Source organism: Manacus candei, unplaced genomic scaffold (assembly GCF_025592945.1).
Source record: "Manacus candei isolate 608988 ecotype Guabito, Panama unplaced genomic scaffold, ASM2559294v1 h1tg000014l, whole genome shotgun sequence".
Taxonomy (NCBI): domain Eukaryota; kingdom Metazoa; phylum Chordata; class Aves; order Passeriformes; family Pipridae; genus Manacus; species Manacus candei.
This window is the reverse complement of record NW_026138062.1, coordinates 38,162,613-38,188,163: the sequence shown is the minus strand read 5'-3', so window position 1 is coordinate 38,188,163 and position 25,551 is coordinate 38,162,613. Positions and strand designations below refer to the sequence as shown.

At 35.7% G+C, this 25,551-nt stretch overlaps 1 protein-coding gene across 3 annotated transcripts in view; it reads left to right on the top strand.

Annotated features, from left to right (window-relative positions):
* ATM (ATM serine/threonine kinase) overlaps positions 1 to 25,551 on the top strand; it is a 64,450-nt gene that overhangs the window by 36,869 nt on the left and 2,030 nt on the right. For all 3 annotated transcript variants that reach the window (XM_051779787.1, XM_051779789.1, XM_051779788.1), the window contains exons 38-62: positions 625 to 712; positions 1,068 to 1,223; positions 2,048 to 2,156; positions 2,941 to 3,029; positions 3,125 to 3,227; positions 4,257 to 4,405; positions 5,399 to 5,503; positions 5,993 to 6,112; positions 7,133 to 7,367; positions 9,176 to 9,343; positions 10,997 to 11,116; positions 12,467 to 12,684; positions 13,431 to 13,638; positions 14,225 to 14,338; positions 14,742 to 14,900; positions 16,040 to 16,178; positions 16,535 to 16,614; positions 17,892 to 18,032; positions 18,970 to 19,086; positions 20,482 to 20,631; positions 21,373 to 21,538; positions 22,766 to 22,852; positions 22,931 to 23,045; positions 24,633 to 24,696; positions 25,372 to 25,508. In XM_051779787.1, the coding sequence (XP_051635747.1) occupies positions 625 to 712; positions 1,068 to 1,223; positions 2,048 to 2,156; positions 2,941 to 3,029; positions 3,125 to 3,227; positions 4,257 to 4,405; positions 5,399 to 5,503; positions 5,993 to 6,112; positions 7,133 to 7,367; positions 9,176 to 9,343; positions 10,997 to 11,116; positions 12,467 to 12,684; positions 13,431 to 13,638; positions 14,225 to 14,338; positions 14,742 to 14,900; positions 16,040 to 16,178; positions 16,535 to 16,614; positions 17,892 to 18,032; positions 18,970 to 19,086; positions 20,482 to 20,631; positions 21,373 to 21,538; positions 22,766 to 22,852; positions 22,931 to 23,045; positions 24,633 to 24,696; positions 25,372 to 25,508 (3,337 nt within the window). The remainder of the gene's footprint in view (positions 1 to 624; positions 713 to 1,067; positions 1,224 to 2,047; positions 2,157 to 2,940; positions 3,030 to 3,124; positions 3,228 to 4,256; positions 4,406 to 5,398; positions 5,504 to 5,992; positions 6,113 to 7,132; positions 7,368 to 9,175; positions 9,344 to 10,996; positions 11,117 to 12,466; positions 12,685 to 13,430; positions 13,639 to 14,224; positions 14,339 to 14,741; positions 14,901 to 16,039; positions 16,179 to 16,534; positions 16,615 to 17,891; positions 18,033 to 18,969; positions 19,087 to 20,481; positions 20,632 to 21,372; positions 21,539 to 22,765; positions 22,853 to 22,930; positions 23,046 to 24,632; positions 24,697 to 25,371; positions 25,509 to 25,551) is intronic.

Below are 25,551 nucleotides of genomic sequence, written 5' to 3'. Positions count from 1 at the left end.
TGTAATGTAGTAGTAATCAAACCTTTGGTTATGCTTTCCCTGTTTCTTCCTTCTTGTAATTGATAAATCAAAAATTACCAGAAAAATGGAGAAATTATTAAACAAGTGAATGGAACACAACTTGTAGCCATCTGATTTTATTTTATTTTTTTTAATCTGGAAGCAAGGCATAGAAATATAAATTCTTTAAATGTGTCTCTATGTGGGAAATAGTGGGTTTTGTGTAAGCATCCACAGTATAAAATCTGCAATAAAGCTACTAGCAAGTATTTCTGTGACTTTGGAATAACTTTATATCTCAAGCCTAAGAGAAGAGGTCTGTTATGGAGATTTGTGCTATCGTATTAGTGCATCTCTGAGTTCTATAATAAGAAATATAATACATAAATTATTAATACAAAGATAATTTGATAAAATTGTGGTATAAACTACTGTAGTGTCTCTAACATTGTGTAAGGAGGAAAAATACCTTTTGTGACAAACTATTAGTTTAATTTTGGAAATGCCATCCAAGGAAGTTTTTAGTTACTTTCTTGAGTACAAAATAGTACCTTTTTATTTTGTAAAAAGAATATGTTATGACAAAAGTTCATTATATTCTTTCCTTTGAAATATACATCCCAGAGCAAGAAACCCATAATTTTAGAAGTTTGGATAAAGTATCTCGACGAGCCATGCTTGCTGTTGTTGATTACTTAAGAAGACAAAAGAGGTGAATTATCACTTTCCAAAATGTTGCTTTAATTTAATTATGACTGTTCTAAGATCTGTTGATGCTCTAGATTAAAGAAGAACATGATAGAGAACATGTCAGTCAAAAGAATGAAGATACAGTAGTGACTTTGCATTTTTTACAGAAGTGATATAGCTGGACTTAAGGGGTTCTAACTATGCTGAAGGAGTTTTCTAAAAACTTGTTGTCTGATAAACTTCTTGTAGTTTGGGTTTTGAGGGGGGTGCTAAAATAAAATTAGCCTTTGGAAAGCTTTATAGTTAGTTTGGATTTGTTTTCTTTAATGTTAGAGAGAAGGTCTTTTGCAGCAGTATTAAAGTCTTTATTTAATCAGATCTGCTTCAGGTACAGTTTTTGATGACAGCTTCTGGCTGGATCTGAATTATCTTGAGGTTGCTATAGCAGCACAGTCTTGTGCTGCTCACTTCACAGCCTTGCTCTACGCAGAAATCTACGCAGACAAGATAAATAGAGACAAACAGCAAGAAAGGTATGAGGCTTGAGGAGTGCAGTTTCTTGACATTTCTGATAAAATGAGTCATGTTTTGTGCATCCCAATAGTGTTTTGTTATGTGAAAAGTGAAGGAAGCTTTAAAAATATTCCATAGGTGCATGTATGGACATGAAAATATTTCTACCAATCCTTGAATGTGATCCAAACCACGTTGACTCATAATCAGAAACTTTTCTTAGTGCTATTGGTTAAATTAAAGCCAGAAGTTAATCAAAGAAAGAAGGAAACACCAGAATGATAGCCAGAATTGTGTGTGGATTGAGCTGAATTGTAGAGAAGGAGTTTTCTTCTATAATGGACAATTATTTTTGTCTTCTGGTCTAGCAAGATCAAAATATGGAACTAGTTTAGAAGCTTTGTTTTTGTTACAAATAACTCTAAGGTAGTGAAAATATAACAAGAGGAAGATTATAAGCATATGCATTAACTAACTGCTTTTATTCTTTGACAGAAGAAAGAATGCTTCAGCCATTCACAAAAGCAACTTGATCTAATAAAATATTGGAAATTACAAGGGTTTTTTTTTTTTATCTCTGAAAAAACACCTTGGTGTTAAAATCCCTTGACATTGATATTCTCAGTTCAGCTAATCATTATTCTAGTGGAGAGCTATTTTGAATGATTTAGGGGTATGACAGGCATGGTCTTGCATTTGTTGTTTACTTTTTAAGTATTTAAAGTTGCTTTTTAATACTTTTTAAGTATTTTAAGTTGCTTACTTTTTAAGTATTGTTTCAGAATTTCTTTAGTTCTTTGTATGAAATTTAATTTAACTTTATTGGTTGAAACTTTTCTTTTAGATCTTCTTTTAAAGCAGCTAAGAGTTTGACATTTGAAGAAGAAAGTCAAAAAACAACTATTACTACTTTGAACGAAAAAAGTAAAGAAGAAACTGGCTTAAGTTTACAGGTACCTGCGTGCTTCATAATCTGAAAGCAAAACTTCTCATATAATTATTATTAAGAGTAGATTTCATCTGAGTTGAAGGCAGATCTAATTGAATTCAAAAATTGTGTTTGAAAGTTCTCCTCATGCTTTAATTCAAAGTGAACTTAGTAGCCTTCTAGACAAGTTGAGTATTCGTTCACCTGAAACACTAATTAACTGGCAAATTTTACATCACAGCAAGCAGACTTTGTTCCTTGAAAGAACTGAACTCATGGTGATAACTAGCCAAGTATTTTTCAGTTTGCTTTGTCAGAGATATATGTTCATTAAAAATGAACATGTGGTGTGGGAGGCTGTACTAATCAAAGCCAAAGCAGTAGTATCTCTTGCAAGTTTATTTGATATATCAAATCTGATCCAGTAGCCTTGTCTAAGTTACTTCTTCGCATTGTTCATTATTCCAGAACTGTGCTTGTGTAACTTTTAAGATGCATTGCTTAGCTGGTATGTCTGATGCTCATTCAGTACTACTGCCTTTTGCTTTTCAGCCAGTCCACCTAAGGCCCAGTTCTGTTTTTTGTTTAATAAATTAGCAGGGAAGGTAGGTAGTCCTGAAGAGTTTTGCTAGACTGCATAACTTTTTTCCTGTGATGATAGCAGGCTCAGATACTGCATAAAGGAAAATTTAGCAATGATAGTGTTGCATGCAAGGACTCATATTTACAAACTTACACGATATATGTAAAACTAACTTGAACTGGTTCCAAAAAAAGGTAACCCTTCAGTTTTGTGGTGCATCTTCTAGGACCTTCTCATGGACATATACAGAAGCATTGGAGAACCTGACAGTCTCTATGGCTGTGGTGGAGGAAGAATGTTACAACCATTAGCGCGGTATAATTTATTAATGTTCTTATGTTCTTTAGAGTCATTGCTTTCATTTATTAATAAGGAACTTCAATTGAAAACATCCTGTTAACTTACAACAGGCTAAGAACATATGAGCATGAAGCAGTATGGGAGAAAGCCCTTGTGACATATGACCTTGAGACAAGCCTCTCTCCATCTACTCGCCAGGCAGGAATAATAGAGGTAATCCTATTTTGTAAGAGGAAATAAATGTAAGAATTGATATCCATCATACTGAGTCATTTGTATTAAGTCCAAAATTGTTTTAGGACCGAAAGCAATCCCTTTATTCATCAAGTCCAGCCCATTGTCTTACACATCCAAACTGTGTAATATAAGACAACTCAATATTTGTCCTGAAAATGTTAAGGTTCCTGTTCCTCTTGTCACTCACCCAAGTCATGGGTGATGAATTTTGTGAAATACTTAAGGCCAGCTCTTAAAATGACAGGATATGAAAAGTAATGTATTTGGTTACTTTTCCTCTCTCGTTCTTCAAACCTCTCCATTGTGGCAAGTATCTGACTGAAACTGTGGTATTTCTGATACAATAAATAAATAGAATCGATGCTATTTTGAACCCTTAAAAAGTATGTTGCTTTTTTAGCCTAAAAATGTTTACACCAGTTCTATAATAATGTAGCACAGGTATATCTGTTTCTCTCCTCATTTCATTTTCCTATGAAAATTTTCTTTTATTTTCTTACCCCAAATTATTTAGTATCATTGCTAAAATTCCATTGCATTTCTCCTTCATAATGGCTGCATGCATAATCTAGTTAACTGGTCACAATTATAAAGACATTATGGTCTTCAAACAGATAGGTGTTGCAGGAAACCTTTTCAAATCCCCACCAGGAAAATGGTTCATTAAGAAGTAAAACCCATTTTGACTTACTATTGGGAATGGTGGAATGGAGAAATGTGAACTCATAGTTAATTTGAAGCAAAGTGTGGAAATTTATTTTAAAAAATGCCACCCATGGTGGTAGTAATGAAACTGCTTTCCTGGGGGTGCAGATATCAATAGTGGGATTAGTAGTTTTATTAAAAAGTTTTCCTGTTATGTAGTGCTGAGTTTAGAAATATTTATGGTCCTGTCATCCCTGCAAAGGCTTCTTTGTTTGCAAAGGTAAAACAAAGCCTTTAAAAAAACTAGTTCAGTTTGATAAAGGAGGAAAACCAACTTCTAGTAATTTTTCTTAATTCCAGGCTTTGCAGAATTTCGGTCTTCGCCACACTCTTTCCATGTATTTAAAAGGGCTGGAACGTGAAAACACTGAGTGGTGCACAGAACTACAGGAAATGCGCTACCAGGCAGCATGGAGGAATATGCAGTGGGACCACATCTCTTTTGTCAGGTAAACCAACTTTTGCTAGTTTATTAAGCAAAAGGCAGTGCTGTCAGATCCAAGCAAAAAGAACAAGGTGAGAATGTAGTTTCTGTGAAGCAGGTCACCTGATTTGTCTTAATAATTGAACATAAAAGCAGTCTTTTTCACTTATACTTCTCTGGTTTGTATGCACATCACTTTCCATTTTCCTGGGAAACTGTACACAGGTAATTCTTTTTGATTGTTCGTAATTGTGAACTGAAATTTTCCATTTTTGACTCGGATAGTAAACTTACCTTAAGTACAAGTGAGGGTTAGATAGTTTTTGATGTCTAATTTATAAGGAAATGGGGAAAATATTACTTAATAAGCCACAAGAGGTTATCAAGACCTGGATAGGCAAACACCAGTATTGATTTATGGCTACTCCCTCATAAGGAGTAATCTCCTCCCTTAATGTGTAACTGGATATGCCATATATGGCAGTAGTTATTTTATGTGACTAGCCAGAATCTGTGTCTGTGCCTTCTTAGTACAGGAGGGCCAAGGAGAAGGAGAAAGAAAAACCAAAAGCCAAAGAAGGGAAAATTCTATTGAACACTATGGGTTTTTTTAACCTTCTGATTTTATTTATTTTTTCCATTTTAAGAATATTTTTGAAGTTACATGTACAAAACTGCTGATTCTTAACTGAAGTTACATATATACTATAATATGTATGTTTCAGCATAATGCTGAGAGAGATATTATGGTTAAACTTTTATTGTGCAGTTGAGTTTGTGGCATATTTTTGATACAACTGTGAACATGTTGTCTGTATTCCAAACATTTTGACAATTACTGTTTTTCTTTGTTTAAAAAGAACAGCTTGAATTTATAAAATGCTAAATTAATTTAAAATGTAAAAGATTGCATCATTATTTTTATCATGCAAAATAGCAATCCAGCTGCAGAAAATCTACAACTGAAAATATATGTACTTTTCTTTTTATTTTATGTTACTTTTGTTTTATTTCTTAGAGATGAAACAGGAAGACCAGGTTACCATGAATCTTTGTATGATGCTCTTCAGTCTTTACGAGATAAGGAATTCTCTGCTTTCCACGACAGTCTTAAAGATGCCAGGTAACTGTATGCAAATACTGTGTTGTTATAGAGAGAGATGGAGACAGGTTATATATGAAAGATTATCATGGGGTTTTATGGGCTTAAATAAAGTCTCCTGCATAGAATAAAATTAATACCTCCAGATTGCAACTTTATTTCTAAGTTTTTTAACTTCAGTTTGTCATCTGTGCATATATAATTTATGTGCTAATTGAAGATACATTTGCTGTTGTATACACCCCCTTACTTTGTGTTCCTCTAAAGTGGATTTCAGTGTTGGGTGCTCTTCTTTGGCTGAACTTTGGGGTTTATATATGCTTACTGTCTTTTCATTTTTTGACAAAATTTATTATTTTAATTTTAATGTTAATACAAAATAACTCCAGACTGAATAGTTTAGCTGTTTAAATTCTGTTCACTGTGTGGAAATTATGTTATGGATATTTGCAATTACTTGTGGATAGCAAAAAAAAAAAAAAATTTACTGTTTCTCTGCTAAATCCATAGAGTGAATGAAGTCGAAGAGCTGTGCAAAGGGAGTCTTGAATCTGTTTATTCATTATACCCAACCCTTTGTAGACTACAGCTAATTGGAGAGTTGGAAAACACAGGTCTGCTGTTCTCCAGGTAATTTTTTAAGATTGTTTAAGATTGTTTCTGAGCTTTCAGAATTTTTAGTAATCAAGCATAGCACGAAAATTGTAACAACCTCAACAAATTTTATTCGTGAGCGTCTCGAACTTCATCCTAAAAATTAAAGGATTTTAGCTTTACTATGTGAAGACAATTTTAGATTCTCTTATTATTTCCAGACTGGATTTATTTACAGTCTAGTTTGAATTATTTGATATTATGCCAATACTGTATTTTAAATAATTATTTTCTTTCATTTGTATTGAGTTCCCTAGTATACTCCAAGGTAGCAGTCATATCTCCTAGCTTTTGCTTTACTCAGGTAACTGAGTCATCCTCTTGTAGTTTCTTTTCTAAAAATGTTTTCAATTTCCTTCATGACACCCATAGCTCTATTGAAAGTTGTTTCAGTTTGAATCACTTTTTTCATGGACCTCTAATACTATATTCTTAACAGTGCTTTTTAATCACAGGAAGGTATTTATCTTGGTAGTGCTATCAACATTGAATTTTCTCTGTCATAGTTGTGTCAGTTTGGTACCTAATAGTCATCCTGCAGTCATTTAGCCTGTCTGGAACCTTATTGCTTTTTGCAGTTAATGGATTGCCTAAGAAAACAATACATGAAATGGCAACCTGCAGTGTGACAGTTTAGAATTAATTCTTAAAATTAATCCATATATAACCTATATAATAAAACAGGAATCTTGGTCTGTGATCTTTTAAGCAGCCCTCTGTTCGAATGCTATTCCCTTTGCTGATGGACCTTTAACACAAGGAACTTTTACAGAGGAGCTGTTCACCTGTAATGTTGATCTTCGTGTTTGTTAAAACTGGAAGGCTGCCAGTTTAGTCCACATATAGTAAACATTTGTAGGGTTTTATGGACTATTTCTTGGTTTGGAACTGTACATTGTGAACTTCCTTGGTAGTTCACTTTTTAGTCATCTTGCATTTCACTAATGTTTACTGAGAATTAGTAACTGGTCTTTTTTCTTTTGGTAACAATTGTAGATCTTTTACTACTCAACAACTGAATGAAGTTTATTTGAAGTGGCAGAGACAGTCCCAACTTCTCAAGGACAGTGACTTCCATTTCCAGGAACCCATCATGGCTCTGCGCACTGTAATTTTGGAGATCTTGCTTGAGAAGGAGAATGACAATACCAAAAGAGAATGTATTAAAGACATCCTGACCAAACATCTGGTGGAGCTCTCTAGATTGGCAAGAACTGCTAAAAATACACAGGTAACAGATTCCAGGAAAGATCAGGAAAAGATACTTAGTTTTTCTAGTTTATAAAAGATCAAAGAACTTAATTTTTAAGAGTCCTGAAGATGAACTGTATTCTAAGTTTATTCAGTGATTCAATTAGTTGGAGACTTAAACTAAGTAGAACTTATTCATAGTTTGTATTTATAGATGTGTTTTCTGAATTTTGTTCCTAGCTGTAAGCTACTCTGTGAGGCAGATAATAAAAAAATGAAATTTTTAGTGAAGAATGCTCTTACAGCTGTTTCTCATTTTGTTGCAATTTTATATATCCAGCTTTCACTTGCATCATACTACTGTAGCATTCCAGAGTAAAACTGCAGAAATAACTTCATTGCATCTCTATATTTACTGTTATCTTCGAAGTTTTATTCTCTCAAAGCACCATTGCACTGTGGTAAATCTCTTTCTGTGAATGACTTAATGGGATTTGCACTATCAGTGATTTTTGCACCTGCTGATGCATTTAAGGTCCAGGGTCAGCTTTGGCTGGTTAGTCTTGGCTAGGTAATGCATCTGGAGGAGTAACTCCATAAGAGCTTATAGAGCAATGGTGTCTTCCAAGGACCTCTACAGAAAGTAGTTCCAGCTAAATACAGAACCTGGAAAGGTTTTTAACACTTCACATATGTGAAACTAAATTACACTTTGATTTCAGAAAGGTTCTAACTCTTTTTATGAGTAATGATGAAATCAGCAGAACAGCTGTCTTTGATTTCATGAATTTGCAAGCTTTACCCAGTACCTCTGGAATTGTTTGGGAAAACTACTTCAAATGTTTTTTATCTTGTGCCTGCCCAGCTACCAACACTGTGGCAATGAGTGTCCTAGAAGAGCATCTACAGAAGTTATTTTTTTTTCACTCTGATTTTTAGTTACAGAAGATGATTAAAACTGGGGTACCATATTTTGGGTTGAGTAGAAGGTTCTGAAAGATTGAGCCAGCATGTTTCTGAAAACAGGATCATTCCAGCCTTTTCAGTGTTGAAGGTCATGGGCAACCTTTGGGGCATCCTTCTGGGCCTTTTCAGTCTTTCAGTTTTTGAAGAAGCACTCTTTGCAACTAATGGCTTCTCTTTCTCTTTGGTGCCACTACTATCCATCAAAAGTAAGAGTACCATACAGAGTCATCACACTGACCACTAATTGAACTACCCAAACTTGCATTTACAGGCATTCTTACATTTTAATTGCTTATTTAAAAGTTTGATTGATTTGGTTATTGGTCGGACAACTCATGAAAATACACTTCAGTCGCTATATTTACATTGTAAAAACCTAGTTGGCTCTTTGTACTGTCATAGTGATATTAGATTACTAAATAAATGAGTATGTTACTTCACCAGTGATACAAGTGAAGAGGTAGCATGCAAAAGAATTAGTGTATGGTGGTGCCATGTTTAAAATTATTTTTCTGTGATCTGTAAAAACATATATAATGATGTAATAATAATAATAATAATTACCAAGCTGTAAATCCATTACTTCAGTAGGTACTTATAACAGAATTTCTTTACTATATACCTCCAATTTAAAATGTTGAACATTGATAGTTTATTTTAGAGTTTGTGAGGTTTAATTCCATAGTCTATTTTTGTTGCAAATCAGGATTTTATGCGAGTATATAGAAAAATAACTTCATATCTTTGCTGCAAATAAATTCGTAGCATTGAATGGGCAGACTATGCTGCACAAGTAGAGCAAATGGAGTCTAAAACAAAACTTGCTGTGAGACACTGGTATTTCACTTAAAGAATTGTTTATGATTATTTTTTCTATTTCAGCTTCCAGAAAGAGCTTTGTTTCAGATCAAACAACACAATCCAGAGGGATGTGGAGTTTCCGAATGGCAACTAGAAGAAGCTCAGGTTTTCTGGGCTAAAAAAGAAGAGAGTCTTGCACTGAATATACTTAAAACGATGATAAAAAAATTAGATGCAGATTGGTTTCAGGTATATGTTATATAATGTATAAACGTATGGGAATTAAATTATTTAAGATCCTAATTCCACTTTCTGAAATTTTCCCCGGAGAGAAAATTAAAATGAAGAAATTTTTCCTATTATCCATCTAAACCTCCCCTGGCACAACTTGATGTTTATTTTCCTCTTGTTCGATCACTTGTGGCCTGGGAAACTACAACATCCTTTCAGGTAGTTGTAGAGAGGGATAAGGTCCCTCCCTCCTGAGCCTCCTTTTCTCCAGAGTAAACAACCCCAGCTCCCTCAGCTGCTACTCCTAAGACTTTTCCTCCAGCCCCTTCCCCAGCTCTGTTGCCCTTTTGTGGATGTGCTCCAGCACCTCAATATCTTTTCCTGCAGTGAGGGGCCCAAAACTGAACACAGGATTCAAGGTGTAGCCTCCCCAGTGCCAAGTACAGGGGGATGATATGCCTTGGTCCTGATGGGCACGCTATTGCTGATACAGGCCAGGATGCCATTGGCCTTCTTGGCCACCTGAGCACACTGCTGGCTCATGTTCAGCTGCTGTCGACCAGCACCTTCAGGTCCTTTTCCTCTGGACAGCATTCCAACCACTCTTCCCCCAGCCTGTAGCACTGCATGGGGTTGTTGAGACCCAAGGGCAGGACCTGGCACTTGGCCTTGTTGAACCTCATACCATTGGTCTTGACCAATCAATCCAGCCTGTCCAGGTCCCTCTGGATAGAACTTCATTAGCAATGTGGTAAAAATGCCTTCATGTCCTTACATTTATGTTTAGCTATGATGGCTTTCTTTGAGTACTTTTGGAGGGTAAAAGGCATTTGCTTTGAATTCACGTACATTATTAAGGAATGTCACACAGAAAAGCTGGATAATTTTGGGCCGAGTTCTCCATACATATCAGAGCAAAATCAAGAGTTGCTGGTCTTTTGATTTTTGTGATTTCTCCATGAATAGTTGATGAGGCCATCCAAAAATTTAATCCTTCCAGTGTTACATTTACCCTGCCTATGTAAGGAGGATTTATGTTTTCACAGCCTATGATATACTTCAGTATTTCACAGTCAGTGTTACCATCTTGATCATGTGGTCTTTAATATGTACACTATACTAAAAGTATTTTGCAAACTTGTCCTACTCTACAGTCAAAGCTGAGCATCTGATCCGGAGTCACGTCCTTTGGAAACCTGCTCCATCATCTTCCTGGAGCACTTTTAATCCAGTTTCCATGTAGAGATCTGTCTGAATAATTTAGTGATAACACCTAGTTATCATGATTCCTGAATGTTACCTATGGATTGTACTATGATACTTCAGACTAAATAGGGATATTAGAAAATAACAATTATGGAAACATGCTGTGAATTTATGTATTTTTTATTACATATTGTCATTGGTTTATTCTGCTTTTCATTGTTCGGATTATCAGGTATTTTAAAATGCATGCTCTCCTTTAGTCTAACATAGAATGTGAATGTGATTTAAGGTTATCAACTGCTGTAGATGTGGGTGGGGAATGACTTTGTAGATGCATTATATGTAATAGGCCTCAATGATTGAATTCTGTTCAGGGTTTAAAACTTTAGAAATTGCCTATTCAGGGGTGGGTTTTTTGATGCTTCCCTCTCTTTAATTTTGTTCCCAAAACTTGCTTTTTCAAAGGTTGAGAATGATCCTCACCTGAAATTGATGTATACAGAGTGTCTGAGGCTGTGCGGAACCTGGTTAGCAGAAACATGCTTGGAAAACCCTACAGTCATCATGCAGAAATACTTAGAAAAGGTGCATCTGGTCTTTGAAATACACTGCCTTTGAGATAATGCTGTGCTAAAATATGGTGTTAGAATGTCAAGCAGACTTTATTTTTCTGGATTGAAAGTATGGTTTCCTATAAAAACATAGTTTCACATTGTATTGTGTTAACACTGTAATCTTATAAAATGTTCAGAATATGGGTTTATAGAATTCGCAGTGAAACGTATAATGTTTGCTTAGAAGTGCAGTGATTACAACTACTAGTCTAGTTTCCTGTTCTACATTACCATTCCTTCCTTCTCAGGATAGATTATTCACTCATCAGGTTTTCAGTGTGGCCACAGAATTTCACAGAATTAGGGAATTGCTTTGGTTGGAAAAGACCTCTGAGATCATCGAGTCCAACCTGTGACCGACCACCAACATGTCAACTAGACCATGGCACTCAGTGCTACATCTAGTCTTTCCCTGAACACTTTCAGGGATGGTGACTCTACCACCTCCCTGGGCAGCCCATTCCAATGTCCAGTCACTCTTTCTGTGAAGAAATTCTTCCTAACGTCCAACCTGAGCCTCCCCTGACACATCTTAAGACTGTGTCCTCTTGTCCTGTTGCTTGTTACATGGGAGAAAAGACCAACCCCCACCTGGCTACAACCTCCTTTAAGGTAGTTGTAGAGAGTGATAAGGTTACCCCTGACAGGTGCTGGAAGGTCTTGTTCTAGTGTTTCAAACTACTGTAAATTTTTTTTTTAACTCATAGCCAGTTACAGAAACATTTGTATTAATATTTGTCCACTCTGCATTTATTTATTTCATGCTGATTTGTGAAACTCAGCATAGTTGCTTTTCTCTCTTACTATCTATGTGCTTTCATCACTGTGATTTGAATCCATGACTTTCATATATAATTTCCTTTTGGCACTTTTTGGACTGCCTTCCTTTTTTTTTCTCACCATCCTGTGATATAAGGCTTTAAGACTATTGTAAAACTTCATGCCTAGTTACTCTAAAAGATAGATAAGTGCAGTAAATGCCTGTATGGTTATTAAATCTGTTTCATACAGGATAATCTTTTTGGCTGTTTGCACTGAAATGCTTCTTAAAGGTTAAATTCACTTATGAGAAAAATACCGTGTTAGATTTCATTTTGTATGCATATATATTCCATCACAGGCAACATTAAATAATCTATTTGAGCAGGTGATCCTGCTTGAGCGGGAGGGGTTAAATGAGATGATCTCCAGATGTCCCTTCCAGCCTCAACCCTGCCCCCCCAAGAAAAACAACTTTCTCTGATAACAGAGTTTAATCAAGTATTATGCAGCACTGTTTATCTGATTATCCATCTTACCATTATTGTTACTTCCCCTGTAGGCTGTGGAAATTGCTGCAAGCCACAGTGGAGACAGCAGTGATGAGCTGAAGAAAGGAAAGATGAAGGCTTTCCTGTCTTTGGCTCGTTTCTCTGATAATCAGTACCAGCGAATTGAGAATTACATGAAATCCTCAGAGTTTGAAAATAAGCAAGCACTACTGAAGAAGGCCAAGGAGGAGGTCGGCCTCATCAGGGAATGTAGAGTTCAAACTAACAGGTGAGCATTCAAATGGAGAGGTGGTTACTATGGAGCTTTCAGAGGCTCCATCTCTACCAACTTTCTGGGCAAGAGGTACAGTATGGGTCACATCTCTACAGCTGATTTTATCCTTCTCCACAAAACAGTGGCCAAATCCATAGTGCTTCCTGTGAATAGTTTCTGAACTGTGCCTGAACATGGTCTATGCATGTGCTAGGTAGTGTGGGCCAAAACTAAGCCAAGGACTGTTACAACAGTTAAACAGTATGGATGATCATGACCTGGAATTCATGTTTATTCCCTGGATCTATTTGACAAAGAAAATGTTACAGAGTGAAAATAAATGAATTAAGATTTTTCTCCATTACACATTTAGTGAAAGAGTAGAATTAATTTTAATACGGAGTTCATATGGATTTAGTAAGAACAATTGAAAGTGGGCAGAAAAGGATGACTTTCAGCTGTTGGAAACTGAAGTCTTTACACAAATTATCTGTACTGTATATTCACACATATACCAATATGGAGAATAAATCATTTAAAAGAAGACACTGACTGAAAATTTACTTAGAGCAGTGGGTCTTTGTGCATACACCAAAGGAGTAGCTCCCACAATTTGATTTCTCAGTTGTTTATTTTGCTGTGCTTGTACATACAAAGCAACTTTAAAATGTTAAATTAGTAAGTAAGAGAGCTGGGGATGTCCTTGCTACAAGTTCATTAAGAGTTAATGTGGTGTTTAAGAATAATGTCTGTTCACATAGATACACAGTGAAGGTTCAGCGAGAACTTGAACTGGATGAATGTGCCATACAAGCCCTAACTGAGGATCGTAAACGTTTCCTGTGTAAAGCAGTGGAGAACTATATCAGCTGTTTATTAAGTGGAGAAGAACATGATATGTGGATATTCCGACTCTGTTCACTATGGCTTGAAAATCCTGGAGTTGATAGAGTCAATGAAATGATGAAGGTATATGTCTGCTCTGTTTTTTTCCAAATGCCTTGACAGTTAAATTATCCATCTTTCGTTTCCTTCTCCTAGGTTTCTAGAAGATGAATTATAGTGCTGTGCAGTATGCTTTCCTATGTAGCTGCTTAACTTTTCCTGCAAAACTTGCTTTTTTCAGTTGTCATTGCTTATCAGTTAGTTTTTCATCAGTGAGACCTGTAATTCTCAATGCATTTTAATTTAACTTAATTTAGCTTTTTAATTTGAAAAATCTGTATGATTAAGCATATCTCATTAGCTTTTACTGTGGTCCCCTTGTTCTTTACATATTTTGGAAACTACCCATCATGAGCATCCTTAGGTACTTTATTCTAGTTTAAATTATATATACTTTCAGGTGAAAAGCTATGAAAGGTAGAATAGAAAATATTACTTTTCCTATGAACGACTTGTACCATTTAGGAGACATGGGCCAAGATAATGAGATACTCACTGAACTACCATTTGATCACACAGCCATGATTACTCTTAGTTTAAAAAAAAGTTATGATTACAGTTTTTGTTTGGTGTTTAATACAGCTCTCTAACTGAATTTTCTCTACTACAGAAAAATGCACAGAAGATTCCCTCATACAAGTTTTTGCCTCTGATGTACCAGCTGGCTGCTCGGATGGGAACTAAGATGATGGGTGGTTTAGGATTTCACGAAGTTCTGAATAATGTAATTTATGCTTTTCTTATCTAAAGATATCTTGATTATCTTAGTAGTGCCTACTTCTAAACAATATCCATCTTCCTCTGTGCAGTTGTAGCTGAACAAGTGACATAGGTGATCAGGGTGTATTAAAAATAAGTGATGCAAAATTAGTATGGTGGGGAAAGAGGATGGGGACTTTTTCCTTTCTACGTAATTGATTTTTCTTGTTGTATAAGAGTAGACTTACGCAGCTGCAGAAATGTACTTTGAATGTTTTTTTCAGTTGTGGAAATACCATCTAAGTATTACCATTTTATTTCTTCTTAGGAACCTTAGAAGTTCAAAAGAATTAATAATGTTAATTAAGTATCTTTTTTATTCTTCTGTACAGTTTTCAATAATAGGATCTTTTTGTTTTTGTTGACAGCTAATGTCTAGAATTTCACTGGATCATCCTCATCATACTTTGTTTATAATATTAGCTTTGGCTAATGCTAACAAAGATGAACTCCTCACAAAACCAGATGCAATAAGAAGAAATAAGTTAATTAAAAATGCACCGAAAGAAATCTCCCAGCTTGATGTGGTGACTACAAAAAATTCTATTCTATTAATCACATTCAGTCCTTTAATTTTGTTAAAAAATGAATAAAAACCCATGTCATTTGAGTGCAGAGCTCATCAGCTGGCTTTTGTTAAGAAACAGTAGGAGGGAAAAAGTACTTTTAATAATAACCCCCCCCCTTTGTGCGTACATTAGTAATTATTATTAAAAGAAGTAATTATGGGATTGAACAAAATATAATTAACATTTCCTACCACAAATAGCCCCAATTATTGCAAAGACTTTTGTGATAAAAATCCTTGATGTGTCATTCTGTAAAAAGCATTGTAGATGCAAGAAAGTCTTGAGTGGGTTTATTGTTAAAAGTACATCCTGAATTGAGTATTTTTTCTGCTTTGAGTGGTAACATCTGTTGCACCTAAGTATTTGGCCTTGTGCAGTATGTCCTTTGTTCCTTTATATGTTAAAAGCCATGATGATAGGTAATACTGAACTGTAGTTTCATGTAATGTTGTTATTGCTTAATTTTTGTTGGAACCTGTCTTTGGAATCATCTCTCACCTAGATTAATGCCCATTCTTTCCCCCATTGTTGTAGGCCTGGCATGGTTGTCATTGCCTTCTTAGCCCCCATACTGATACATTTTTTCAGCACACTTTTATGTGGCTTTTTTCCACCTTTCTCTCAAATTTATAGGGTTTTTTTGTGGTCCCACCCTTTGGAGTAGGATTATGCTAAACTCAAGTGTCACAGAGTCAGGCACAGAAGGAATGCATAGTCAGGTTTTTGCCTTTTGCATAGAGGACTTTTCTTCAGTTGGGAGGACATAACAGAAGCAGGCAGATGGTGGGAGAACATCCAAACCTACCTCTCCTCTTTTCTGAAGAATTTTTAGGTTTTTTGCACTTTGCCCAGACATTTGCTCCCTCTCCATTCCCAATAATATTTTACATTATTCATCATCTCAGATTAGACAGCACAGAATTTTTCTTCTGATTATTTTAGTTCATGTCACAAAGGGCTGTCCATTACTGCAGTTTGCTCTGTTTTCATAGGACATATCTCATTTGTACTTTATTGCCTGCATGTTATAATATATCTTTAATATTACAAGGTGTAGTTTGCAAGATCTGATATTTGTATTCCTTTGGGTTTTTTAGGACAGAATGGAGGCTGCTAGCACTATAATCAATATCGTAAGAAAAAAGAGAGCTCATATGGTTAGAGACATCGGAGCACTTTGTGATGCTTACATCACATTAGCAAATGTGGATGCTACTCCATGGAAATCTCAAAGAAGTAAGTCTTGGAAAAATGTTTGGTTTAATAGTGAAGATAGTTTTTGTTTTCTCAGATTAAAAACTGTATTTCTAAATATTGATATTTAGTTAAAAGAGATACGGCGTTAGCACTGTGTCCTAAGTTTGGTAGAACTTAGTCTGGATTAGAAGTCACAGTAATTACGTGCACTGTAAGGCTCAGACTCTGAATATCGAAGTCCAGAAATCACCATTTGCCCTGTGATCATCTTCATCAGCTTGACAAAAGTATACAATGAGGTTTTGGGTCCCAAAAACAATGTAAGCTGGTTTTTGTCAATTTTGATGTATGTTACTAGTTCTGAACTTAAAACTATTAATTCCTTTTAATTACAGAACAAATAAGTATTCCAGCTGACCAGCCAATTATTAAACTGAAGGACTTGGATGTTGTTGTTCCTACCATGGAAATTAAGGTGACTGAAGTTGCAATAAATACAGACTATAATATCAAATCATAGAATCAGCTTCAAGCTTTTGTAGTGGCAGTCAGGGCATATATCTCTTCATCCAATTCCCAGGTTCTTTATAGGTCAGCCTATGGGAGATACAGGCTGAGATGGTTTCCTTAGGCTTTAGAAGACCAAGTCTTATAGTTGCTGGATAGTGGTTTATTGTACAAAGATGGCTTTGCCAGTATTACCAATGACTAGTCTTTTATTATCAGAAGGGGTGATGAACTACCTAAATCACAGAGAGGGTTAGGAAGTCTGAATCTCCTGTTTTGTAAGTGCTAGCTCAGAGGCACTTAATGTCCTGAAGGTATGAGAATTAATAGATATGCCTTCTCCTGTTCCTAAATGGCCAGCTTGTATGTTTTTACCATTCAGTAATGGGGTGTGATCCATTCCTGTTAGCCTAAGTGGTTGATTGGATGGGTGCATAGGCACTCACTCTTCAATGCCACATGCTCTACTGAGGGAACTTACCAGTTTCAGGAGCGTAGAGTTGCTTTTTGGGCCAACACCTAAATTTAAATGTTACTAAGCTAGACTTCCTTGTGTTAAAGTCCCTCAGGCTGCGTCTATAAAGCTGAATAAGTCAAGGGACTGCTTTATGCAGTTTGACTTCAGAGGCCAGGAATTGCCACCCATGCTAAATAACATTTGTTTGTAGGGCTCCTATTGGCCCCAGGTGTTGCTCTTTTGTACAACTCGATTGTTCTTTTCTTTACCTTTCTTCTTCTCCAGTATAAACTGATTGAAATGGTTGCAGGTCTGGGATGTAAATTGCTGGAGCAGTATTTCATTACAGCTAACTGAGTAGGGTTGCTTTATGACACAAGGATGTGAAGAATGGCTGAAGATACAGATCCTACAAATTGCAGCAGGTTTAGGATTGTGGATTGGGCCCATTTGCAGCCTATTGTAAGCCTAATGTCCCCAGCTGTGTGTGAACGTTTTCTTGGGACAATACTAGCTGGGACAGGCTAACATTGTCACAGCCTGTTTAGTGGAAGTCTGCAGCACCATGTCCCCTCTACCAGTGAGGTGAACGAGGAGGAATCAGAAAAATTCCTTTGCTCAGCATATTTTTGTAGCTTTTGTGAGTATTATCCTTGTAAATGATGGAATACTTGTATTAATATTTAGCATATAGTCTGCTAATGAGGTTTGCGAACAACTCATTACCACTTGCTCTGAGTGAAATTGAGGTAATATTTATATTAATTTCAAGTTATTTATAATTTCAGGTGGATCCCACAGGACAATATGAAAATTTGGTCACAATAAGATCTTTTAAGCGAGAATTTCTTTTAGCAGGAGGCATGAACCTGCCTAAAATAATAGACTGTGTAGGATCAGATGGTAAAGAAAGGAGGCAGCTGGTTAAGGTATGTTCTGTCAGTTGTAATTACATGTCAGAGACTTGGCATGCTGGAATTTTTTTTAAGTTCTGTCAGTTTTCTCATGTGTCACTTCTGTACCATGAGCAGACTTTTCACATTTCAGTGTCAGTTGAAGAATACTTTAATAAAGGATATTGCAAAGGATATTAAAAGTAATATAATAATAGTATAATATAAACAATAAGTATTAAATTTTTTGTAATTATTTTTCAGCAGTGCATGTTATATCCAGCAGCTTACCTGACAACTACCAGACCTGTGACTTGCCTGGTCATGTCTTAGCTGGTGACCTAGATTATGCAGTAAATAAAAACCATCAAATTTTCTGTTAAATACCTCCTTTTTTCTTCCCCATAAAAAAAAAATTACAATTAAAAGACAATCAAAAGCATACACATAGAAATACAAATCTCTAAAAAAATTCTCTTTAGACTCAACTGACTTCATTCTCTCTTTGAATGTAAACATGGAGCAGCTGCTGGGAAAATTGTGTTTTGCTGTTAAGTATGGGGTAGTTCCAAAAGTTTTAAACAGAAGCATAAATCTGCATCCCATAATCCGAACTGCAGTGCCAACTGATGCTGCTTCAGCTGTGTGCTGGGTTGCTAAATAGGTTGAATGAAACATCTGTGTTTAAAAAGGGTGCTGTAAGGCATGTAGGTTGATTGAAACCTTAAATAATATTTGCCAGAAAAAAAGGTAATGATTTAAGTTAATGATAGTTCTGTTTAAGCAGCTGAGCACTATTAGAAAACCAAATACAGAGAAAAAAATCAATTGTTAATTACATTTTATTGCATGTGATTATTGTGGAAAAGTAACTTGGGGGTTGTGCAATTTTTTTAAATAATTTTTTTTAGTTACTGAACAAGAAATTGGATGCTGAAAAGTTTTTTAACTGCTTTTTCTGTTTTTGCTGAAGGGGCGTGATGACCTCAGGCAAGATGCTGTCATGCAACAAGTTTTCCAGATGTGCAATACATTGCTTCAGCAAAACACTGAAACACGAAAGAGAAAATTAAATATCCGAAGATACAAGGTAACCCTGAAAAGCTGTGGCAATAAAGAAATAAAGTGTATTTCCCTATTCTCCACTTTTTTAACCCAAAGACAATATAAAAGGATATTTATTTATGTGTTATTAAGGTAATCACTGCTCCTTAAGGTATGGAATAAGCAATACATTTTAATTATTACGATTTAATTTTTTTCTAAATCCTTAAAATAAATTTCTGATGCCCAATATATATTTAAATACTCTTCAAAGCTTTCTTTATATGAACCTGTAATTGAAAAGAAATCAACTCGTGCACTGGCCTTGAATTGTAAGTTTCTAGTCCTTAGACTTGAGCATACAAGTTTGTTTATGAATTCTCATTAATTTGTCTTGTGATATTCCTTAATAATTAATTTTAGTCTTGCAATATCCCTTACAATTGAATCCAAAAGTCCCATCTAGGGTCTATTCATGCAGAATTTGAATTGCAGAACTTTTTTGTTGGAATTGGGAATACAGCAATACATTCTTATTGTGAATGCAGAAAATGTATTTGAAGAGGAACTTTCCCTTCCTCCGTCCTTTTATGTGCTTGGGATTATAATAATAGCTGTGAAGGTGACCTCTGAATAAGTATTCTTGAAGGATAAGCTCTTGTCTTTGACAAATGAGAAATATGCACTCTGGAATCTCTAAAGGTGCTTATCTGAATTGCTAGTGTGGTTTTAAGAAATCTCAGGTGGAGTTAAAGTCACATTTTTGGATAATCTTCAATTAAAAATCAGGTTTTTATGTGTGCAAAAATGAATGACATCCGGGAAAAAGGGAATGGATATCGCATTATGAGATAAAGACACTTTCATAAGAAAATGAAATTGAAGGATAAAGGCAGTAACTGTTTTACTGAGGGCAGGCAAATGGTTCATTCTGGCCAGTGCTACAGGAATTGAGGTAACCATTACAGCCAGTTATGCAGTGAGCAACTGTTCCCTGGGGTGGGAAGCAGACTAAGACAAGCCTAATATGTTCACACAGCTACCATGTGTTTGTGTGAGATTTTACTTCTTGTATGCAATTTGCACAATGCCTGTGTTATCCCATTCCAACAGAGTGACCTGCTGGCTGTCATAGGTCATCCAGAATGCCAAAATAAACATGCACATTGAGGAGAATTGTTAAGTTATACTGAAGGATGGTAGTGGAAGGGTCTCTGGGCTAGGAAAAAAATTGCAAATATTTGGTAGAAAAAATTTGAGTGGATTTTTATATATATATATATATATTTGTATTTAAAACATGTATTGTGATCAGTTGTATGGTTTGTCCTTTTTTGTCTTTATAAACAAACACAGATGTGCACCCATGCTCTGCAGGATGCCTATTCATAGTTTTGTGTGTATAACCCTTCCCCGTGCAGCCATGGTTTTGCTTTTACAGGTGGTTCCCCTTTCCCAGAGAAGTGGTGTTCTTGAGTGGTGTTCAGGAACAACTCCCATTGGGGAGTTTCTTGTGAATGTCGAAGAAGGAGCTCACAAGAGATACAGGCCAGGAGATTACTCTGGTTATCAATGTCAAAAAATAATGATGGTGAGTCAAAATAACTTAAAAAACCACCAAAAAAAAATAGCTGGCTTATAATATTTACAGGGGGTTGGGAGGTAGAGGGGAAATTTATGGAGAATTATATACTATACTATTAGTATATATAATAATGAATATGATCAGTGGCATGGAATGAATAGATATTCAGACTTTTAGTTTAATTCCACAGACCACCTCACCGTAAGTTTAGAAAATTGCAGACAGGTTTACCTGTTACTTTATATACCCATGACAGTGCAAGAAATTACTTCCTTTTAAATGTCTGTAACATTAACAGGATTAAAGTATATTTAATTTTGTCTCTGTGCACCTTTTGCATGGGAATGAGTGAGAGTAACTTCCTCACAGTGACATGAAGCCACCAGATAACCAAAGGTACCAGAAGAGACTGCTAGGAATGGAATTGTCTCCCAGCAAGATGCATTTACCTGTCCATGCCTGTAAAATACATGCACCTGCTGAACCAAAGAAATAGGAGTGTGGTTTTTTCCACGTTTTTTAGCCCATGAGTGTTGTATGAAAATGTAATTGTTTAGTAAAACAGGTAGATAGGTGCATTAGTAATTGCTTTAAAAGAGACAGAAACTCATAGCTCAGAGAAAGGAGTGAGAACAGCATTTGATGGAGGGGAGAGGGTAGAAAGTAGGAATCTGTTCTTTCAAAGGAAGACATAATTTCCTTCCAAAGCAATTAGTCATGGGTAAAACATTTCTTATGTGTTTAAAGGATGCACAAAAGAAACAACCTGAAGAGAAATACAGAATCTTCATGAAAGTCTGTGAGAATTTTCAACCTGTGTTTCGGTATTTCTGCATGGAAAAATTCCTGGATCCAGCTGTGTGGTTTGAAAAACGACTGGCATACACTCGTAGTGTGGCTACATCTTCTATAGGTATTACATTGTCTTAGTTATCTTGGCATTTTAGATTATGTAACCAAAAAGTTTATACCATTTCAGAAGCAGTGGCTGTTCTGCTTTTATCACATGCCACAAAAGGCATAGTAGAGGGCAAAAAATTCCACCAAGAACACCAGCATTATTTTTGTAATTAAGATTTCCGATTTGTTCCTCCCCACCCTGATATCTGCTGCATTAGAAAGATAGAATGAAATTCTGTATTTGTTTTATATAGTGGTTTGTATTTTTAGGTTCTGGTAGTGTTTTTAAATTTCTACCTGGCTGTTTATTCCTTTTGTTTCCATTTAACATTTATTCATTTCATGTGTAGCCTCAGATGTTTTAACTGAGTTGAAAAGCTCAATCTTTTACTTTCTTTGTACTGGCATCATCAGCCATGGCTGAAATGGTTATTTAGGTTCTGGCATTTTTCCTTTGTCTTAATAAAGAAATATATGTATTTGGATTGTGGATCTTCTTTGGATGGCTCAGTTCTGTAATGAGTCTCTCAAAGACATTTGTTAGTAAATTGTATACATTGCAGTAGATCCCATTTTAGATGCTAACATGTTTATACACTCCCTTTTTTGCTGGAAAAAAAAAAGGAAGTAAATCTACAGTTTAGCAGAATTCACATGAAAGATTTTTGTAGGAAATACTGCTGCTGATCATCAGCTGATGAAAACAGTAATGGGTGTAAATTGCACCAAAGGCAATGTTGTTTGTAGGTTTTCTAATTTAAGGACAGTAAAGCACTGAAATAGGCTTTACATGAAAGATCCTATAATTTGGATCACTGGAGATTTTTAAAACTGACTTAGACAAAAGTCAGTTGTTGGTTTGTTGTTTTGGTTTGGATTTTTTTTAAATAAAACAGTAACAAAACCTAATTTTATTGTGCACTTCATTTTAATATTTTTTTTTTGAACGCTGCAATATTTGATAAACCTATCTACGAAGAGAAATGGCCAAGAAGTCTGTGGAGTAGATAAAACAATACACATCTGTATGAGAACAACCTTTTTGCATTTGCATTCAGTTAAACTTTTTTGGATTCGTGAAATGGCGTTTGCTCTTTCATGGGTAATATCTATATATGGGAGAAGAAATATTCTCACTTGTAATTTGTTTGTACCTGTTACAATGATCTTAATAATCTTAAGCTTTCTCTGGTTTTTATTACATGTAAATATGGTTTCAGCACTTACCTTTTTGTTTCAGTTGGCTACATTCTTGGACTTGGAGACAGACATGTTCAGAATATCTTGATAGATGAACAAACAGCAGAACTAGTGCATATAGATCTGGGTAAGTGGGACAGGCAAGAAAACAGTAATTTTTCTTTATTTTAAGTTTTTATTAAACATTTATTATCCTTTCGTTTAGGGGTTGCTTTTGAGCAAGGTAAAATCCTTCCCACACCAGAGACTGTTCCATTTAGATTAACCAGGGACATCGTGGATGGAATGGGTATTACTGGCGTGGAAGGAGTCTTCAGAAGGTAAGTGCTCCCGTACTGCACAGGGATAAGGAGGCAGCAGAATACTTCCAGCATTATGATTGTTGTTACATGTTAAATAGTTCTAATGCTAGAGGGGAGACTCAGATTTCTGCTGATAATATGAATAATGAAATACCTAAATGCTGACCTTTAAATTATGTGCTCATGTTTATATAATCCATTGCAAGTTCGTTAGTGTTGCTCAGTGTTTCATACTCTTCACTAGCAAATGGGTTATTGTCACCCACTTGTGGCATTCAGAGAGGGCTCAGCATTTCCAAAGGCTCCACAGCTAACCACTGATTTAGAATGATGAATTTTTTTTTCCTTCAGAACTAAGCTGTTCTTTCAGACCTCTACTATATATTCAGAACTATTCAGTGTCTTTGAACGAATTTTGTTTTAACTCTAATTTCTATTCAGTTTTATGTAAGTAAATTGGAGTCTTTTCCCCTTTTGGATCATATATTTGATAGCACTTTGCAAGTACAAAATATAAATCCTACAATAGATTTGAACTGCGAAACAGAAAAATCCCTAAAGAGTTGAGTTTCTGTCAACCTCCATCCTATATCCTGTGAATGACCCATGAGAGCCCTAAGAAGCAGGACATTTCTCTCATTCCAGTCTTTGATGATGGTCATGAACGTAATGCTTGCAAACCCCAAATTTAATGTCTTTAAAAAAGTATATAGTGTAAGCGTTGTCTTTCTAAGGCAGTAATTAATGTTAATAAATAGTTCCTAGTACACCTTTGTCCCATGAAGAAACAGTCACTGCCACTTCTATTCTAAATTCACAGTTTTGTGTTACTTCTAAAACTTTTGCCCCATTATACAGAAAAACATGAATTGCTTGGCTCCAGCTGAAGTAAACACAGCATAAAAGGCACTGGTGCAGGCACTGTTTCTGCCTCAGCCAGACTGACTTGTAATGAACAGTACTGGGGTAAATGCCATAAACCAATCATTTCAGGATTGAATGTGAACATGATCAGTTAACTCTGGGGGGGGAGAGGTGTTCTCATCCTGAAGTAGACAGGAAGCCTAAACCCTTTCAGTGGAGTACCTGTCCCATAGGAAGGCTCTGCATTCCTTACACAAGCTTAGTTTGCTTGGGAGTGAATGTAGGAGTGAATAACAACTTCTATATCTAAACTTACAGCAGAGATTTCAGAGATTGCTTAATGCCTGGTTACTGGATCTGTTCATTTCATATAAAGGAAGCCTACCAAGGTGCTCCAACATGTTGCAGAGCACTGCTGGCACACAAGTTTTCTTTCATCTAAGCAATTCTGCCATCATGGCACACCTCAACAGGCAGTGTTAACTCAGTGGTTAATTCTGTGTATAGAAACATCTCAGACAGTGAAACAGGTCATCCCTTTCTCTTAGCAAATATAATCAGTGAACTACCCAGTCTCCTGGTCTTACGTGTCTAAATTTCTTTTTTTTTTCCAAATGGCAGTACAAGAGGTTACTCTTATGTTAGAAATTTTAAGTAGAGTACAAATATCCAGTATTTAAATCATGAAAATGCCATTACATTTTACCAAAAAGAACCTAAAATACAGTAAAATGTTTTTAGATGCTGTGAGAAAACAATGGCTGTTATGAGAAATTCTCAAGAAGCTTTGCTGACTATTGTAGAGGTAAGCATTTTTCATTCTTTTGAATAGTAACCTGCCAGAATGTCTTCAGTTTTTTGTCTTTGTCTTCATATGTATTACTACACCAAATATTCATTTAAGGTGAAGATTTTGTACTGAATTTGAATGTGGTAGTGTTGGCCAGATTTGTTAATTCTTGTATTCTTCAGTAAAATTATAACCAGTTAGCATTTTCTATGGGAACTGTTTCCTTCAGGCATTTTACTCTCTTCAATATCTAAATGTTTCTAGCCATAGTGCAAAATTTCCAGCAGGAGTAGTGCCATTTGAATTAAATCCTCTTTGCATAAATCACAAAGAAGAGAATAAAACTCGTTCTTAAGAGCAACTTATACTTTACATTAAACACTAGTGATTCTTTTTAGTGCCTAGCAGTGTATTAAAAAATTACCTATTCACTGCTGAGATGGGACTGAGTGGCAAAACTGAGTTGAAGTATAAACAACACAAATACCTGCAAATGATCAGATGCAGTTTTATTGTTGGGTGGTCTACTAAGCAATTTAGCCCAATTCTATTGGTTAAAAAAAACAAAACCAAACCAGAACACCTAAGCTCCTAATATTGTGGTTAGTGTGAGCATTACCAACAGTGCTAGGGCACTGAAATAGCTGTAATTAACAGTTTAAATTAAAAAGAGGTTTATTTTCTGTGTAGGTGCTGCTCTATGATCCTCTTTTCGACTGGACCATGAACCCCCTGAAAGCTTTGTATCTGCAGCAGAGACCAGAGGATGAGGCTGACATGAGCTCTACACTCAGTACTGATCCACAGGAACGTAAAAGAAAAGCCAGGTGCAAGATTTTTTTCTTACTGTCTTCTTACTGCACTCTTGCC